An 18,848-nucleotide genomic window follows, 5' to 3' on the forward strand; every position below is an offset into this window, starting at 1 on the left:
GATTCCTCTTTGTCGTTTCACCGCAAGAAGAAAATTACCAGCACCCACAACGAGTCTTTTTCTAACCGATAATCGTAAAACCCCACGCGCGCATAGGTCGTGGCCAATAATAATGATATGCAAGAGCTGACGTCCCATAATAAGCAGAAATCGATCTCACTGTCGACTTGGTTATTACATCGTCTGAATATTTGTATTGGTTATACATATACAGTATATTCAGATTCGACACAGGAAGTAATCAAAATAATCGTAAAAAAGTAGTTTGTTATAATTTCAAACCACTGCCTTTCAATTAACATTTCTTTCATATAATAAAACACAAAAAATCTTCAACATTTATAATTTACTTGTTTAACGTTGTTTTAAATAAGTACAAATTTGTTTGAAATGGTTCTGAACAAATTCAGACTTATTAGAACAATTTTTAAAAAATCAAACTTGTTGTGAACTATTCTAAACAAGTACATACTTGTTCACAACCATTTTAAACAAGTTCGGACTTGTTGTGATCTATTCCAAACAGGTACAAAATTGTTTGCAGATATTTGTGAATAAGTATAAACTAGTTTTCAACTGTTCTGAACAACTTTAAAAAGGTTTAAACTTGCTTAAACTATTCTAAAAAAAGTTATAGCTTGCTTTAATCATTTTAAACACGTTCAAACTTGTTTAGATATGTTTGAAACTAGTACAAACTCATCTAGAGTAATTCTGAACATTCATTTTAATTTTTCAAATATTATTCTCAAAAATAAAGATGGGACAAAAAGTGTAAAATAAAATTTTTTAAATGAACTATTGTATGGATATAGTTGCAGAGATATAATATAAAGGATTCATTATTTATTTGTTGAGTGTTTGAAAAAATGTAATATTTTTAAAACAAGCATATATATATATATACTTTATGAGAAGAGAAACTTGTTTCCGAGGCATTTCAATGAGCAATTTCAATTCTTTTATATAATCGGAATTTATTTTAAAGGCGACGACAACATATAGCGACACATGCAAATATAACAACAATCGCAATGAGAAACTTAATCGGCATGAGAGTAGTGAACATTGAAACGCGACCCGATTTATGTTCACTGTAAGCAATAAATCCGCACCACCGCATGAAGAACAATTTTTTCTTTATTTGGAATTCCATTTTCCCAAGTAGAACACCCTGAATTCAAATAAAACGTTCCCACAATTCTATTTAAAATGCTAACTTTTCAATTGACTGTGCGCGTCTTTGAACGCTTTATTTTCATCGTAGCAAAGAAAATTTTTCCAATATTTCTCCCCGCCTCTTTATTATAGATTCAAAGAAACAAATTTTCCTTAATTCACAAATAATTATTTATCCATAATCAATCATTTATTAAATAAATATTTCTTTGAATTAAAAAAAAGAAGTTTTTGAAGTAAATTAAAGCCTCTTCAAATATATCATCACACTTTCATTTGAAATTATGCGTTTCTAAGAATCATCCTCGAGATCTGATCAAAGATCATGTCTATATAGAAAGAAAATAATAGAGGAGATCAAAAATCCAAGAAGAATGATTATCTTCCCAAAAAAAAGAAAAATATATCTACAGATATAGATATTGAAAGGATAATAAAAATATTTTTACACACGTACAAAAATAAACAAATCAATATCTCATGGTTTTATGCACTTCTGAATAAGTGCGAATGACACTAATTAATGAAATAATGGCATTGAGAGTCTCAGGAAAGTGTCGAACGTCCAGTATGCCTCCTGTGGCAGCACGTGGGCGTTTATTTACGAGCGAAAAATAACTTTTGTTCCTATAGAAAATTCTTTATACATTATTCTTTTTTTATATCTCCTAATTTATCATTTTTCTGACGAATTTATTTTACAAACAATTTTAATATTGACAAAATTTAACAACTAGAAAATTTCACAAATAATTTTTTAATACAGTTGAACAAAAAAAATGCACCTCCTCTCTCTCTCTCAATTTCGACAAAAATAAATTTTATTCCATGTCCTTGGAAACAAAACAACAAATTTATCCCGCACACACCAATGGTAATCGGATACTCGCCATGTTTCTTTTAGTGAAACAACTCGGTTCCTTTTTGGATAATTAATTGACCGGAATTCACAAGTCTTCACATAATTTTTTTCAATTCGTTAACAATTTTTAAATTTACATTTTATAGAAAGTGATTAATTAATAAAAAGTTACACGATTATCACATTCGTAGACTAAATAAGGTATATCAATGAAGAATTTGTGTTTTCATACCAAGACCTATATATGAAAAAAAACTGAATCGTTAAATTAAATGACATCATTTAATGTCTTCAATGAAAGAAATTAAATTCTTCAATTTGAACAAAGTATATTCTCATATAAATGTTTTACACGGATTCTTCTTTGTAAGTAGCTACTTAACTGCAAAACTTGGTTAAGAAACGTTGTTATTCTCTTTGACGCGGTATGTCTGCACGTCTTCGAGAATTCCATGAAGCATATAGAGAATCCCTCCTTCAACGAAAAGAAAATGATAAACGACCTTTCTATGACGATTCAACCTGTCGTCGGCAATCTCTATCGCGTACCATAGTAGGCTATGGAACAAGCATAAAGCTCTCCTCCTTCTGCTACTGCTTATATATACCTGGTCCACTGTCAAGATAGAGACAAACTATGAAAATCCTCTAGAGAGATATCTACAATCGAGAAACAGGGAGTGAACGAAAGCAAGATTGTGTATTCAAAACTTGAATCATAAACTCTGCCCCTTATCCCCTGTTCAACCCGCTTCGTTTCCATGAAGCGAGTTTTGTATATATATATATATGTTCATATGTTCGGTACGATTGTGCACAACATATAGAATGCGACAGTCGCTATCAGGAGAAAACTCGTCGCGACAAGCTCACCACGTGAGTTTACTACTCTTACGAACGTCCACGCACGAGATGTTTGCAACTTTCTTGTAACTTGTCATTAAAAAGTCATACAACTTGTTTAAGAACCGTTATAAACACATAAAAACTTATTTAAAAACGATTATAAACATATGCGAACTTATTTAAAACTGTTATTTAAACAAAATAAATCTTGTTTCAAACTACTATAAATAAATAAAAATTTATTCGTAAAATGATTGTAAGCAAATTGAAAGATTTTAAACTATTTTTTAACAAGCCCAAACATGTTTGGAACTGTTAAGAACAATTACAAACTTGTTTAGAAACATTCAACCATGTTTGGAACTATTATAATCAAGTACAAACTTATTTGAAATTGTTCTGGACAAGAACAAACTTGTTTGGAACTACTATGAACATTTGTAAGCAGATTGAAACATGTTTGAAACATTTATTAACAAGTTTAAAAATGAATCAATTAATATTTTCATTTATTTAGTCTTGGATTATTATTGTGTCAGAATGTGAGAAATTTCTGCAATGTTTCTATATATATGGATTTTATATAAAAATTGTTCTGACATATTATTTTTAATATTATATATGTATATTGCCCATCAAGTTTTCCCTGAGTATTAGATTAAAGTTTTCACACGCACTTGAGCTGTGTGCGATACAATTTAGCATTGTGCAACAAAAAACTGACAAGACAGCATCGCAATGGTTGCATTGCAAAATATCAACTCTTACGCGATATATCAATTACCTGTTCTAGGCTATATACTTCTAATTAACAGGTTTACAATTTATTTCTCCCGTTTCATAATGAATTTCCCTATATAATGGAATTGAAAAATTTGCAAACAGTATCTTCTATATGAGCGTGTTTAACATGAAAAATTAATTCTAAATTTTTTTGAAATAAAAATTAAACTTTCTATAAATTTTGAAATTTATGGAAAAGTGGATTAATATTTTTTTGTAAATTAATTTCGAAATTACAAACGATTTTATACGTATGGAATAGTTAGGTCACGAGTTAGCAATATATGAAAACGTCTCATTAAGCACGTGTATATGTATTTGCAGCAGTTATCAATGCTCGAAACGCGAAAATCGAAATCGCCACACGAACAATGGAGTGGTCTTCGCTAGAAACTTACCGGGCTCTCTATCTCTTTCTCACCAGCAAAATTCTCCCAGGCACTGGTTCTAATTAACGTTGACAGTAATTAACATAAATACCATCGCTTCCTTGGCAAGAATTGCTACTTCGAATCGCGCGCTGCCCCATAAGCCAAAAGAGAGAAAGAGAGAGAAAGAGATCTTTACCTAAGATTTCTTCTTATCTCTCGATTCCAAGCTAATCGCTCGCTTGTTTCTTGATTTCTCCACCTTCAGGTCATCCCTCCAACTACGATATCCGCATTCGAACTTACCATTAGCAAAAAAATTAAAAAAAACAGCACAAGTCTAAGATTTCTATTTACAGTGGCCACGAAAAATTTCCGCCTTTTCTTATTCTATAGAATCGGTAATTAGTCCAATTACCATTTACTTCAATTGATCGATCCTTTTTTGCTAGTATTAGAGATCTAATAGATTCATTGCTTGTTAAAAACATCACATAGGAGAAAAAATTGACAGCAGTGGAATTGTTCAAGTGACTTGGAAATTAAATTTTTTTTTTTTAATTGAAAATCTGAGAATAAGTATATTTTTTTTCTTTGGTATGAGATAGGATTTCTTTCTCTCTCTCTAAATAGTTCCGTGTACAAATAAAACCTTGAAGTCGAGAAAGGAAAGGAGCCTAACATGGCTCATTAGCCTACAGCATTCGCTAATGAAAGCTCATTACCCGGGTGCACGCCTGCACGAGAGAAGATCCCGGGTGGCTTTTGCAACCACATAAGAATTCAGTATTCGCCGCCCCCGCGCTCTATACTCCAAAGGAATCTTCTCGTTGCGCTCTCTCGCTACGATGGAGAAACTTTATCTGGCACCTTGGATCTAAGTTGATTGGGTGCGAGGTACAAGGCAGTCTCTCGCACCCAACGTTCCTTATTCTAACCCTCAACGTCCAAACGTTAAGAACAAGAACTATAACCTTCGACAAAATTCTTCTCTCATTATCTTTTCGTTCATCGACAATTTTATCGATCTCGATTTTAAATTTTCGATATCATTTCTTTACTTAAGCATTCCGGTGATAGAATAAAATATTTTTTAATTTTGAACTGTTAGAAACAAGTACAAGCTTGTTTTGAACTACTATGAACAAGTACAAACTTGTTTGAAACTGTTATGAACAAGTACAAACTTATTTAGAACTGTTATGAACAAGTAAAAACGCATTTAAAACTGTTTGTAAACAAATTCAAACATGTTTTAAACTGTCATATAAAGAAATACGAAAATCGCATCTATGTGATTATATTTCAGAGAAAGAGCTTTTTAATAATAAAAAAACAAAAAATAGTTGAGATATTCCCTTATAATAAAGCACGAAAACAAAAATCTTTATAAAAAACATATCTCTGCTAACACCCTAATAAACATATAAATAAATCCCACCTTTATACACAAAGATTCTATACAATGTACCAGACTCGTTAGTTGGCCAACGTCCACATAATTGAAGAACAGCGAAAATTTAGCTGAATATCATGGTCATAAAATACATTTTAGAAATTGCAACATCACCAATGGACTCGTGCGAAGTTATTTTCGTTCACCAGACAGAGATGCTAAGAACGCGAAAAAAATACAATTTCACATTAGCGAGACGGAGAAAATAAAAATAATAATAATAAAAAAAAAAGAGGAAAACGACTGCCGTTGGAAGACAAGTTGTATATACCAATGCCGGTGTGATGCGACGGAGGGATTATAAAGCAGAATTTTCTCGTGGATCCTCAAGGATAAAAGGTGCCGACGACTTGGACCAACAAGCCAACATTGGACGAGGAGGGAATAAGGGGTACCACGATAGCTCTTTGCACCTCGACCGCTTTATGGCTGCTAAGTGTACCCAAATCCCATTCCTCGCCATAAAATCCACGGAGGCCTCCCCCTCATTGCCCCACGACTCAAGTTGGTGTATATTCTACTGATAATTTATCAACCGTTTCTGTCGTTCTCATTTAACATACGCTTTTGCAACACTAACCCACTATTCGAAAATCAATTTTGTCACGATCCCGAAAAGAATTTGAAAAAAATATTCATTTCTTACTTCGAAATTAAAATTATCTTTTTTCCATATTCATCAAAATCACTTTAAAGCAGTAAAATTTTCTTGAACATAAAATAAATTTTCAATTAATAAAATGATAGCTCTTTTGCTGCGCTCATTACTTCCTCAAATATATAGAGAAGTAATTTACTCTTTTGCCATTATAGAATAATAATTATTTAATAACAAACAAAAAGATTCGGTTCATCAAACTTTGATCAAGGTGAAGTGCCCTCTTCCTGGTATAGTATGTTCACATGGCGCGTCTATAGAATTTCTTATAAAAGGATCCACGCACCGAACATGATATTTCTCCATAGCAATCATGTGATGCTACAATTCAGTAGAGAGCATGATCTAACAAGGACTTAATATTATACAGTATATATATATATCCATACTGATAGTCGAGTATATTAATCAAGAAAATTACAGTCTAGGATAATGTGACAAGTATCAAGAGTATGCGCGCAAAGAAAATAAGAGTTCATTTTGAATTAGAATTAGAAAAAATTGATAAAACCAGATTCTTAAGCGCAAAATCATTAAGATGTTGAGGAAAAAAAAATTTGTAGTGTAATATTTTATTTGGAACTATTTTGAACAAGCAAAATCTTGTTTGGAATAGTTATGGATAAGTGCAAAATTGTTTGGAACTTATATTTACAAGTACAAACTTATTTGGGACTGTTATGGACAAATATAAACTTGTTTGAAACTGCTATGAACAAGTACAAACTTATTTGGAACTGATACTAACAAGTACAAAGTTGTTCGAAAATGTTTATTTTAAAACGCACTCTACCGTTAGTTTTTGGTACCACAAAGCACTTTATTGGCACGGTTCCTTAGAAATAGTGAAGAATCATATAAATATAATACAACGGATTGGAAAATAAATGTAGGGTTTCTGTTAGAAAATATTTTTCTCCGTATATATGAACACATCAGCATTTACAAATTCAAAAAGGAAGAACAAAAAAATAATTATGAGCGACCGCTATTATAATGGAAATTGGAAGTTTTGATGATAAAGGTCGCAATGGGACTTTTAGTGACTGAAAAGTGGTCTTGAAAAATCACGAGAAAAAGAAGAGGAATGTTCGCGAAGGAGAAATGCCATGAAGGACCGCAACCGTCCAACGTTATTAGCTGGATTGGATCGCGGCTTCCATGGCGTATCTTGGCTCCCACCATATTATTACGCGCAAAATGGCTCATTATTATCATTACTATTTCATATTTTCTTCGCTCGCTCGAGAAACCACGAAAAAGCAAAAAAGAAGGTGAAATTAATATAAATAAAAGCCCCGGACAGAAAAAGAGAGGAACGAGTGCTTCCATACCACAAGGATGATAGGCTGCTGATGGACCTTTGGATTTACTGACAATATATAGTATAGTAGGCAGTGCAGGAATCGCGCACGTACTCTTCGCATATGGACTCAAGCATTTGTAGTAGTGTTAGTTGTAGTACAGTACTAGTAGTAGTATTAGTGATAGTATTAGTAGTAGTATTACTACTATTATTTATTTATTATTTATTATTATTTATTAATATTAGTATTAGTAGTATTTGTATTATTATTATTATTATTAGTAGTAGTAGTAGTAGTAGTATTAGTAATAGTATTAGTAGTAGTATTAGTAGTAGTATTAGTAGTAGTAAAAGAAGGGAGACGAAGACTCGAAGGGGCTGGTATTAACAATAATTATTGGTTCGAGCCTCTCGTCCGTTCGCGATCTTTCGAATCTCAAGATCACAAGTGAGATCAATTATGTCTGTCTGATTAACTTGGACCTTCCATCGGCGCACATGCAGGACACCATGGCTTGCTTCTCTCTTTCTCTCTCTCTCTCTATCTCTTTGGCCAGTGCACGCGTATATATAAAACTCCGAAAGTCGTTTCATCTTCCAATATACGGCAAAGGCCATATCAAGCTTATTATGTGGAGCAATCGGCTGCCGTTATTCGCCGCCTTATCGTCTTCGTCATTTAGTTGCCGAACGTGGGTAAATTCTTCCCTGAAAGTAATAATGTATCCTCTGTGTCCCACGTTCATATTACAGGAAGGTACTTGTACCCCCCCCCCAAAAAAAAACAACAACAATAACCAATTCCCTTAAAACTTTATTTAATCACAAAAAAACGTCAGACAAAATTTTAACTTATTTTTAAATTAAAAGATTGTTCAATATCTTTTTGACGAATCAATATTATTTACAAAATATTCCCCTGAGGGGAATATTTCTATTTGATCTCTTTCAATTAGATTAAAAAAGCAAATTTTATTCCATGATTCATTGTTGAGTAAAAAAATTAGGTAGTCTTAAATATGAGATTTAAGGGTTTTAAATAACCGTATATGGCTTTTGGCAAAAAAATTGCTTCAACATTTGATCTTTTTACTTCCCATCATGGACCATATGTATTTATCTGTAGGTGGGTATATGCACGTACCATGAAACAAGCTACAGGTGCTCTATCTATGGCATATAAGAGTGGATACTACCTCGTAAAACGCCTACCTTTCCGCCTCAAACTTCTCCATCCCGATAAAATTTATTGTATACGTATATGTAATGGGAGGGGGGGGGGTAAGGTCCATGCGGTGGGTCCGTTAAAACTTAAGAAGTCATTTCTCGTGCTCATTTTCCATTAAATTACCGCCCGTAGTAATTAAATTTGGCAATTAATCCTGCTAATATCCAACTGTAATTGGAGAGGCGCTTTTGAGATTTAGCTCTATATCAGTTGCAATATGCAGGTGTGGACGACATATTGAGCCATTTGGAAAATATTACTTTCGTTATTATTGCCATTATAATTATAATTATTGGAATTAATCATCATAATCGAATCACTATTATCAACTTTATAAGGGAAGAAGAATATTTTCAATTTTGTAATTATTGGGTCAATATTATGATAATCTTTCTCTCTAATTGCAATTAGTAATTTAATGAGTAATCGAATCGTAAAATTTAAAATTGTTTGAAAAATATTTAATTAGATCAAATATTTTTTGTTTGTATCTAAAAAATAGGTTTGCCATGTCTCGAGCAAAGTATCTCTAACATTGAAACACATTTAGACATGTAGAGAGATGCGTTTGTATAATAGATGCAATAGGTGTGGTATAGGGAGAGAAATAACGATGAGAGGAGAAAAAGAAAGATAACCCCATAAATTCGCCTCGCGATAGTTTATGACTTCAGCACCGCCCCGTGTCATTATCGTACGGATAAGAAACATTGAGAAAATGCGTCAATTCTCGCAAAAATTTTTCCCAAGGTGATGATGATGATGATGATCATGATTTCAAATTCTAAGTCATTCACTAATTTCCTGTTATACATCTATTCAATTTCTTTCTTTTCTAAAACATTGGCATTAATGAATGTGAGAAAAAGTGTAAAATGATCGCGAGTGTTTTCCTGCTCGAGAAATAGTAACTGAGAAGGGTGTATTATGCGACGTAATCTTTCATCTTGAAAGATAAGATAACACGCAAAGTTCCGTCTGGTAAAAAAGAAATAAACTTCCAATAGTTTGAGAAACTATATATATGAATAAATTTCTATACTAGAATTATTAATCTTCTGAGGTTTTAATAAACTCTTCAAAAATTGTTTTTTTAGTATTTAATTTAAATTATAGGAAAGGTCTTCTTGAAGATAACTTATATGTCATTGGAGATGGATACTTTTCATGAAGTCTGTCATGGTAGGCGTCAACGGATGTCCCAATGGTGGACAGGTTGGAGATCGTTTCGCGACCGCAAATATCGCTGCCGGAGCGATTTCATTGGCGTCCAAGAGACGCTGCCATTCGCTTTTTACCAACAACTTGTTACTAGGACGATTTGTCTTGGAGAAGGGAACAAGGAAACGTGAAACTGATACAAACAAGAAAGAGAGAGAATCCTCTTGCTTTGAAAATACACAAATCTATTCAAACTAGATATCAAACCAACTAATCAAATATTTGTAATGAAAATTAAGGATTAAAAAAGGATAAAAATCTCCTGTTGCTCTTGATACATTTTTACTAAACTTTCATCGCAAGAATATATTGGTAATATAAAAATATATATATATATATATATATATATATATAGGTAATAGCATTTTAATCAATAATAAAATAAAACGATCGCCTGCGCGCCCTTCGAGAATGCAATAATTACAACAGAGAATTATGAGCGACCATACTTGATTGGATCTATAAGCATCTCTCTTTCTCTCCTCTCCGCAATCTTCCTCGCGAAACCAACTACCAGTTATTCTCTTTGCTTCTCTTTTAACCCGTCGCTCTCACCTCTTGAAAAAAATGAAAAACCGATTTTTCATTGTGATTAAATTTTGGAAATTAAAAATTATTTCTTCAACTTTTTGAACGACTGTTTTTTTTTCTCTTTTTTAGTGATGAAATAGATTTTTCCTAAAACAAATTCCAAGAGCAAAAAAGTATATTATTTTGATTACAAAAAAAAGAAGATCTAGAAGGCAGTAATTATCTGCGAAATAGCAAATATGTCGATTTGTTTGCAATGCGATCTGACGATCATTATATTTATAGAATGATCAGAATATATCCATCTCATGAAGATGAGGCCTGTTCTAACTTCCTCAAGATATCTATTCGATACTTTGCTCTCTAGCGAGACTGTATTATTAATTATTATATCGCCTCTTCATTAACTAGCGAACTTATGAAGTTAACTTTAATTGATGATCTCGGCCTCGCCCTCTACATTTCCTGTGTGTATATGTGTATTCCACTATCTTGGTACTTTTTCCGAATTAATGGCATGAGGTATATATCCTTCTCAAGATAAGACTATAAAATAGAGCGGAAAGAAGTCTTTCGTGTAATAAGAATTTAATCTTAATTAAGAAATTGGAGAGTTATGGGTGCTGTAAAAAAAAAGTATCGGCAAAGTAATGCGTGGTACAGTTGGATTACTATTGATAATAACCATATCGAATAAGATCGTCATGCATGAATTTATATGCTGGTAATATAATATTGATCCTTTGAGATGCATCTCTTTTGAGAAAAATAACAATTGTAAGCAGATGATTTTGAATTGGAAAATTGCTTTGAGCGCAGATAGTACGTAAGCTTCCAGCAACCTTGCGGCAAGCTTGCCGCGCAATATTGCCAACCTTGCATGGCCAACTTGCTGCAAGCTTACTGCAAGTTTCAAATGTCCCACCTGACCCAAGCTTGTATGGTAAGCTTACCGAAAGATTGCAGTGTAAGGTTACTGCAAGATTGCACAATAAGATTATCGCAAGATTAGGGATGAAGAATAAGGATATCTGGATGCTGTCAGGGTTAAATAAAATATAAAAAAATATTCACCAAATATAAAACATATTAATACAAGAAAATATAATCTAAAGCGATTTTTTTTTTGCAAAGAGTAAAAACGAATTTAAGTATTATTATACATACTGAGGTGCTTATAAGCGGGTATATTGCACAGTACCGTAGGAGGGAAAAGGGGGCACCCGAGGGCGGCGAGAAGGGATCAAAATTACCCGACGTGAAATTCCTTGCTACCAATCAACGAAGTGAGGGGAAAACAGGAGGGGACCAGATAGGATCGCGGGAGGGGCAGGCGTGGCTCCTCGTCATTCTTGGGAGGGAATGATGGAAGCACAGAGTAACCGCAGAAGAACGACGATATACGCAATATATATATATATAAAGAGAGAGAGAGAGAGAGAGAGAGAGAGAGAGAGAGAGAGAGAGAGAGAGAGAGAGAGAGAGAGAGAGAGAGAGAGAGAGAGAGAGAGAGAGAGAGAGAGAGAGAGAGAGAGAATAAAAAAGACTGGTACAAAAAAAGCCGAAAAGATGATGGTGAGGAGAAAAAAAAATTATTGGTATGCATATACGTGTATAACATCGATATTTTGTGGTATTTATCGTAACGGTGAATGTTTTTTTTATTTCTATTGTTTCTATCCTAAAAAAAATAAATAAAGATTCAAAAGATAAATTGGGATTAATTCTCAAAAAAGATATAGAGAATTGGAATTGCTCTCTTTCTATCTTTCAAAGTACAATTTCACGTTTCCTCTCTCGAAAACCCATCGGTCCACTATACACACACATATATATATATATATATATATACCCGAGCGATAATAGCCAGTTTCGTCACTGACAAATCGGTATAATCGGTACCTGTACTATAATTAGTTGTACGTGGAATTAAAGTTATTGTTCGGTCATTCAATTTGGTTTTGGCAATCGAGAGATCCTCGTTTTTTTAATGGACGCCCGTTTCTATTCATGTTGTATAATTACAGACGGGAGCGTTATTTCTTTTCAAAAGAAGAAAGTGCACGATGAAATGTTTCGCGAAATATTTCCTTAGGAGCGAGCGCAAGGATTATCGAATAACACTTTTTTTTTACTAACGAATCTGAAGGTCTTAATGAATAAAAATGATCTCAGCATTTTTGCTTTATATTCGTTTTTTCGTAAACCTGAACTTAAAATTGTTACCAACTGAGTGCTCTGTAGGTGTAACACTACTCGGTCGGCTTAAATTTTTTTTTTTATAGAAAAATATATAAAGGAAAAGTATACATATAAAAATTAAGTATTTTTAGGAATTTTTTAGGAGATGTGACTGAAAAAAAATGAACTGCTAAAAGCGCAAATATTTGTACGAATTCGGTAAACAAAGTTTCTTATTCTTTCCAAGGCGACGTCTTGTCGATGTCCCTATATACGTGAGTGCTTGTCTATTCCGTCTACCTGAGGTCAGTGAGACCGCCTTTCAGACGTGACCACGTCCGGACTACCTTTTCCAACAATCATCAATTGACATTGCCTTTGGCCTCACTGAAGCTTCAATAAACATACCAGTCGAGTACTTATTTAGGTTAGGACAACAGACTCGGATAAAACAATCTTTACTCTTCGTGATCGATTCTCAGGATTGACGCTATTATTTAAGACCGCTGCTTTCATCTTCTTTACTTGAAAAAATATATGTTTTTTGGGGGGAAACAACTGACTTTTTCCATTTAAAGTGGAATGCTCAAAAAAAATAATAATAATAATAAAACCCTAATGAAGCTAAGTAGAAAGCACTGTATAAAAACGTTTTCTGGATCGATCGCTTTTTACAACCTGATTAGCATTAGTTAAAAGCAAAGATTTGTAACAATGTTTCGTGTCATAAAAATCGTTTTACGAGTTTCGATAAGTCCCCTTTTTTTTGGTGGGCCCTTGACTTTTTGAATCCATACTAAAATGAAGAATTCTTTCGTTTTTACGACCTCCCACACACGAAGAAATGAAAACTACACCTTTAGAAAAAAAGAACCCTTGAAATTGAAAACGGTTATTGTCTGTTTTTTTTATTGCATTTTAGCGGGAAACTTCAAAAAAACATACAAGATCGAGATTATAGGACAGAATTTTTTTTTTCTGAAATTTTCTAGGGCTCACTTTCAGTCGAATTTTTCATATATGAAAAAAAATAAAGTGGAAGTATAGATAGAATTGATTTATTCAGAAGCGTCGATTTCTGCGAAAGCATCCAGAAGCTGATAGGATGGACTGATAGTCGTTAAACCAGCGACCTGTGAGGGATAAGTAAAGGAATTGAAATATTCTCTTGGCACTTTGACTTTATCTCAGGAATTCCAGGTGCTAAATGGCACACTAGAGCTATAGTTTTACTTTTGGAATTATGCAATTATTATTAAAGAACTTTAATAATAATTAAAGCTTACAAAACAAGGAAAAAAATTCGAGTCCGTACTAAAACTATACTACTTTTTACCAAAAATGGACCAGATAAAATAATATTAGCGTGAAACAAAAACAATTAAATTTGCTCTCCGCAAAAAAAAGAACCAAAATTGAGAGAATTATAGTATCATATAGTGACATTTCTATATCGAATAAATTTTCTCCACTCACTTTTTTCTTGTCAACAAGCATTTTTTAAATGATTTGCAAAAAAAAATCTCACATTGAGCTAGTTAAATTTTATCGACTCTTTTTTTTGTCATCGACAAAGAGAGGACTTAATTTTTGGGCGCAATCTCTCAACGCGGTTATCTTCGTACTTTCGGATAATTTAAAATCTTTTCTGCGAATTCGTGAACTGTCTTCGAGATTTTTAAAGACGTAATAAACGAGACGCGGCCGATTTATGACTCCCCGTGTAGAAAAATCTTCTGGGGCAGGCCTGATTCTGGCCAGAGAGTCTAGATTCCAGTCTAGTGGCTGGCTAGAAACTCTAGCCAGCGGCTGGCCAAAAGTGTAACGCTGAAAGCGACCAGACGCTAGCCAGCCGAGCTAGTCAGACGGTCTAATCAGACGCTATTTAGCCGCTAGTCAGAAATTAATTGATTGCTAGAAAGAAACTAGCAGGCTTCTGACTATCCATTAGCAAAAAAAAAACAATAAATATCACACGAATCAGATGAAAAAATCTAAGTAACATTTAGTATTTTTTAACAAAAATCTGATACCGATTTTCAATAAATATAACGCGAGCGATAAGGAATATTATTTAAATTCAAATTTAGTACATTTGGTATTAATTTTATTACAATTTAAAATTCTTTAAAAATAAACATATTCTTGATAATTTTAATACAACATTTGTTAGAACAATATTAACAAAAGTTTTTTAAATATTTAAATGATAAAATATTTAACATATTTTAATTTAAAATTTATAAATATTCAAACGAAACGGTAAGATACGTAAATTCTGAATGTTACTCCTCTTTCTAAGTGTTACCAACACTTTTTTTTTGTTTCCTGAAAGCACGGAATCCGTCCCAATCCACTGCGTTGGAAATCGTACTTCCAAGCTCCTTGTAAAATTTTTGCTCATCAATTTGTATGTTTGTCGCGGAATTATATTTCGCAAACAAAACAGCTGAAATAAAATTAGAAAATTGTAATAATGATAACAATAATAATTTCTTTGGAAATATAGGATCTTACCTTTTAACACTTTGCAAAATTCTGTACTTTTGAATATGGCTTTATTTTCTACTTGTTTTTGAGCTGTGTAATTGATGATTACATCTCGGGAGATGAATTGTTTTAAAACATTTCTCAAACTTCTCGACAAAACATTATCTTTGTTCAGTAAAACTAACACTGAAGACTTCTAAAAAAATTAGAAAATTATTTATTTATTGTTTTTTATTTATTAATTTATTAATTATCAAAATTCTAATTCTATAGAATTTTAGTGATTCAAATTGTTTAATGTCAGAATTTTTAATTTATCGAATCTCCATTTGTTCGAATTTTTATTTACACGAATTGTTATTTGATAGAATTCCTACAACACCGAATTATCATTTGATAGAAATTACAAATTGACTGAACAAACAAACGTCAGAAAGTTTTCAACGCAGTTTTTAAAATAGATGAATCACAATTTTCTTAATAATTTCTTATTGATCAATTTTAAAAACTGCGCCGAAATCTTTCTGACTTTTATTTGTTCGGACATTTGTAATTTTTATCCAATGATAATTCAGTGTTTTAGAAATTCTATCAAATAACAATTCGTGTAAATAAAAATTCAAACAAATGGAGATTCGATAAATTAAAAATTCTAACATTAAACAATTTAAATAACTAAAATTCTGTTGAATTAAAATTTTGATAAATTAAAATTGCTTTAAATTATAATGCTTTAAAACACAAAGTTGGAATTTCGTTTACAAAGAAGATAACTCAAATGCTAATTCGAAAAATGAAAATTCGTCTACAAGAAAATTCTGTCAAATGAAATTCATACGAATGAAAATTCTAGCTAATGATTTTTATGAGATTTTCATGCGCCCCCCTATTATTTATATTTATGAGAATATATTATATTAAGAGCAAATTTTTTACTTACAAATTCTTTCCGAAATGGTTTCTCGAGAAGAATCAACTGGTTTAATTTCTCAAATTCTTCCATAGTTTTGACTGGTATATACAAACAATATTTTTCCTCCAATAGTTCGGGTAATGATTTTTGTAAAGGTTGGTTAGCATTTACAGGAGTTAAGTCAATAATCAGCCTTTTGAGCTCGTTTTGTTCAAGGTACAATAAATGAATGGCTTTTACAATTCGTTCAAAAAGTAATATAGGATTATCTGAAACAAATTGAATAATAATTACAATGTAATTAAAAAAAATTATATTAATATTTATAAAACAAAAATTAAATATTTAAAGCACATACCCCGTTCCTCTTCGGTTGTCTCCGGATTAAAAGCGAACGCGTTCAAATTTACAGTACTTTTCTTTGCAAAAGCATCATCATTTTTTTTTTGAGTATTATTTGAACCTAATTTATCTTCATTTTCGTCATTTTGTAACGTTGAATGTATGTTTTTCTCTAAAAGACTATCTCTTTCATCAACTGACATTAGAGAATCATTAGATACTGAAAAATTAAATTTAAATAAACACCTTAATTTTTACATAGATAAATATTTTTTTTACTTTTTTAATATAAATATTAAAATTCACGAAATGAAAAAAAAAATTTATAAATATTATGATTAATCTTACCACTATGTTCAATCGATATCGACATGTCCTGAAAATTTAAACTATCATCAACATTTAATTCTTTTGACAAATGAAGCGACGATTGATTTTCATTTATGTCTTTACTCAAAAGTTCCTTCTGATTATTTAATGTAGGTGCTGATCTTAGTAATTTTTCCTGAGTATCAGAATCAGTTTTACTTCTCTTATATTTCATTTTTTTCTTTGTTAATTCATCTGCTATCGTTTCTGCAGTTTTTTCTATGTCTGTGGTGTATGCGTATTCTTTAGTGGTTTTTAAAAATTCCATTCTTTTTAATGCTTCTGAGTATACATCTATACAGAAAAAAAATTATTAAAAAATATGTACCTACAAAAACTGAATTGAAAAATAAAAAAAAATCATAAATATAATAACATACCAGCACCTCCTCTTAATTCTACAGCATATTCTGGCCAAATTTCTAACGGTTGTGAGCAATTTTTAACCATTTTATGAAAGTCGCGAAGATTAACCTCAGTATATGGAGGTGGAAGAAATCGAGTTACTAAACAATTTCTAGCTTTATTAAATTTAACCCAAATTCCAGGAACAATATCAATCGACTTTTTGCTTTTACTGAACTCATTGTCTTGTTCAACAAACAAAATAATGTCGTAAGTATATTCTTTTTCGACATGGACTTTTTTAGCAGCCTTCGAATTACCTAAATGGCAAAAATTTAATATGAAAATATTGTTTTAATTAAAATGCTTTAAAAAGTTGTAACCTTAAATTTTTACCAATTAATTTTCTTTAAGACTGAATTTATACAAATTTGAAAATTAAAAATAGATAAGTTCACTCATTAAATTAATTTAAAATACACGACTTTTACACGATAATAGATTCTTTTAAACGTTTGCCTCATTCAAAAATTTTATATTTCCTAACATAACCTAAAACTGCAGTATCGTTAGAAAAGTTATTATAAAGTTTTAAAGACATGTTTTGCTTCTTATAAAATAAACAAAATAAAAAAAAGTACATATATCGTCAATTTATATAAAATAGAATCGTAAAAAATTTTTTATATTTGAAGATGACCACGTGAGGAATAAATTTATACATATCGGGATAAAACCTTGTCAAGATAAAATAATGGAAGGCTTAACCGATTTAAAAAAATCACTGTTAAAAATAATGTAAAATGCACAAGTGTTACATATTCATAAATTAAATTCAAACGCTTTTTTAGTTAGTTTTTCTCAACATAACCTAAAACTGCAGTATCGTTAGAAAAGTTATTATAAAGTTTTAAACACATGTTTTGCTTCTTATAAAAAAAAACAATATAAAAAAAAGTATATCGTCAATTTATATAAAAGAGAATATTAAAATTATTTAATATTCATTTTATTTAATTTTATATTTCCACGTGGGGAATGAATTTATACCTATCGACATTAAATAGAAGACATTACCTATTTTAAAAAAACTGTTAAAAATAATGTATTTCCTAACATAACCTAGAACTGCATTATCGTTAAAAAAGTCATTATAAAATATTTAAAGGAAATATAAAAATTACCTGCTTTCTTATTTTTTTTTGTCGACATTTTTATTCGCGTTCTAAATCGATGTATTCACTTTATATTATATTCACACCACTGCAAACACGGCAATCACTGTTGGATCATGGCGATCATGGTTTCACTGTTCCTCAACATGCGTTAGTCACGTGACTTCCATCACGTGATATTCTCTCATTGGATGATTCCGTTGCCTCAAACCAATAAGATATTAGCATTTCTGTTATGACCGTTAATTGAGGAATTATATTTATTTTTAAAAATGTACATAAACAATTTAAAAAATTTTTAATTTTGAAACTATAAAATAAAATTTTCTTCATAAATTCATCAAAAGAAACCTCTCAGAACAAGTGAAGGTTAGATATTGGACTCAAGTTTTGAAATATTTGCTTACGTTGCTTACTTACAAGCACGCATGCGTTTCCCTGCTTTTCGTGTTATTCTGTGACTGTAGCATAAAGTATACTATAGTAACTTATGTGAGTTGTATGTTTGTTAAAATTGAAAAATATTGTTTAGAGAATTTTACTATAAGTAGACGTTTATTAATAACATGTGAAAAGTTTTTGCTTAACGATACAT

At 31.4% G+C, this 18,848-nt stretch overlaps 2 protein-coding genes across 4 annotated transcripts in view; both read right to left on the reverse strand.

Annotated features, from left to right (window-relative positions):
• LOC127278257 (protein dachsous) overlaps positions 1 to 18,848 on the reverse strand; it is a 243,245-nt gene that overhangs the window by 90,558 nt on the left and 133,839 nt on the right. The window lies entirely within an intron of this gene.
• Positions 14,705 to 18,397, reverse strand: LOC127278260 (uncharacterized). Of its 2 annotated transcripts, none has more exons than XM_051299877.1 (7): positions 18,263 to 18,397; positions 17,120 to 17,398; positions 16,713 to 17,027; positions 16,381 to 16,584; positions 16,050 to 16,291; positions 15,137 to 15,305; positions 14,705 to 15,068 (listed from the first exon to the last, which is right to left on the reverse strand). In XM_051299877.1, exons 1-7 carry the CDS (start codon positions 18,288 to 18,290, stop codon positions 14,917 to 14,919), a joined length of 1,389 nt encoding a protein of 462 aa, XP_051155834.1. In that variant the 5' UTR covers positions 18,291 to 18,397; the 3' UTR covers positions 14,705 to 14,916. The 2 variants fall into 2 exon arrangements, with proteins under 2 accessions (XP_051155834.1, XP_051155833.1); XM_051299876.1 differs by having other exon boundaries at positions 17,114 to 17,398.

This window comes from Leptopilina boulardi, unplaced genomic scaffold (genome assembly GCF_019393585.1).
Source record: "Leptopilina boulardi isolate dan_hultmark-lab unplaced genomic scaffold, ZJU_Lbou_2.1 LbouV2_202, whole genome shotgun sequence".
Classification (NCBI taxonomy): Eukaryota; Metazoa; Arthropoda; class Insecta; order Hymenoptera; family Figitidae; genus Leptopilina; species Leptopilina boulardi.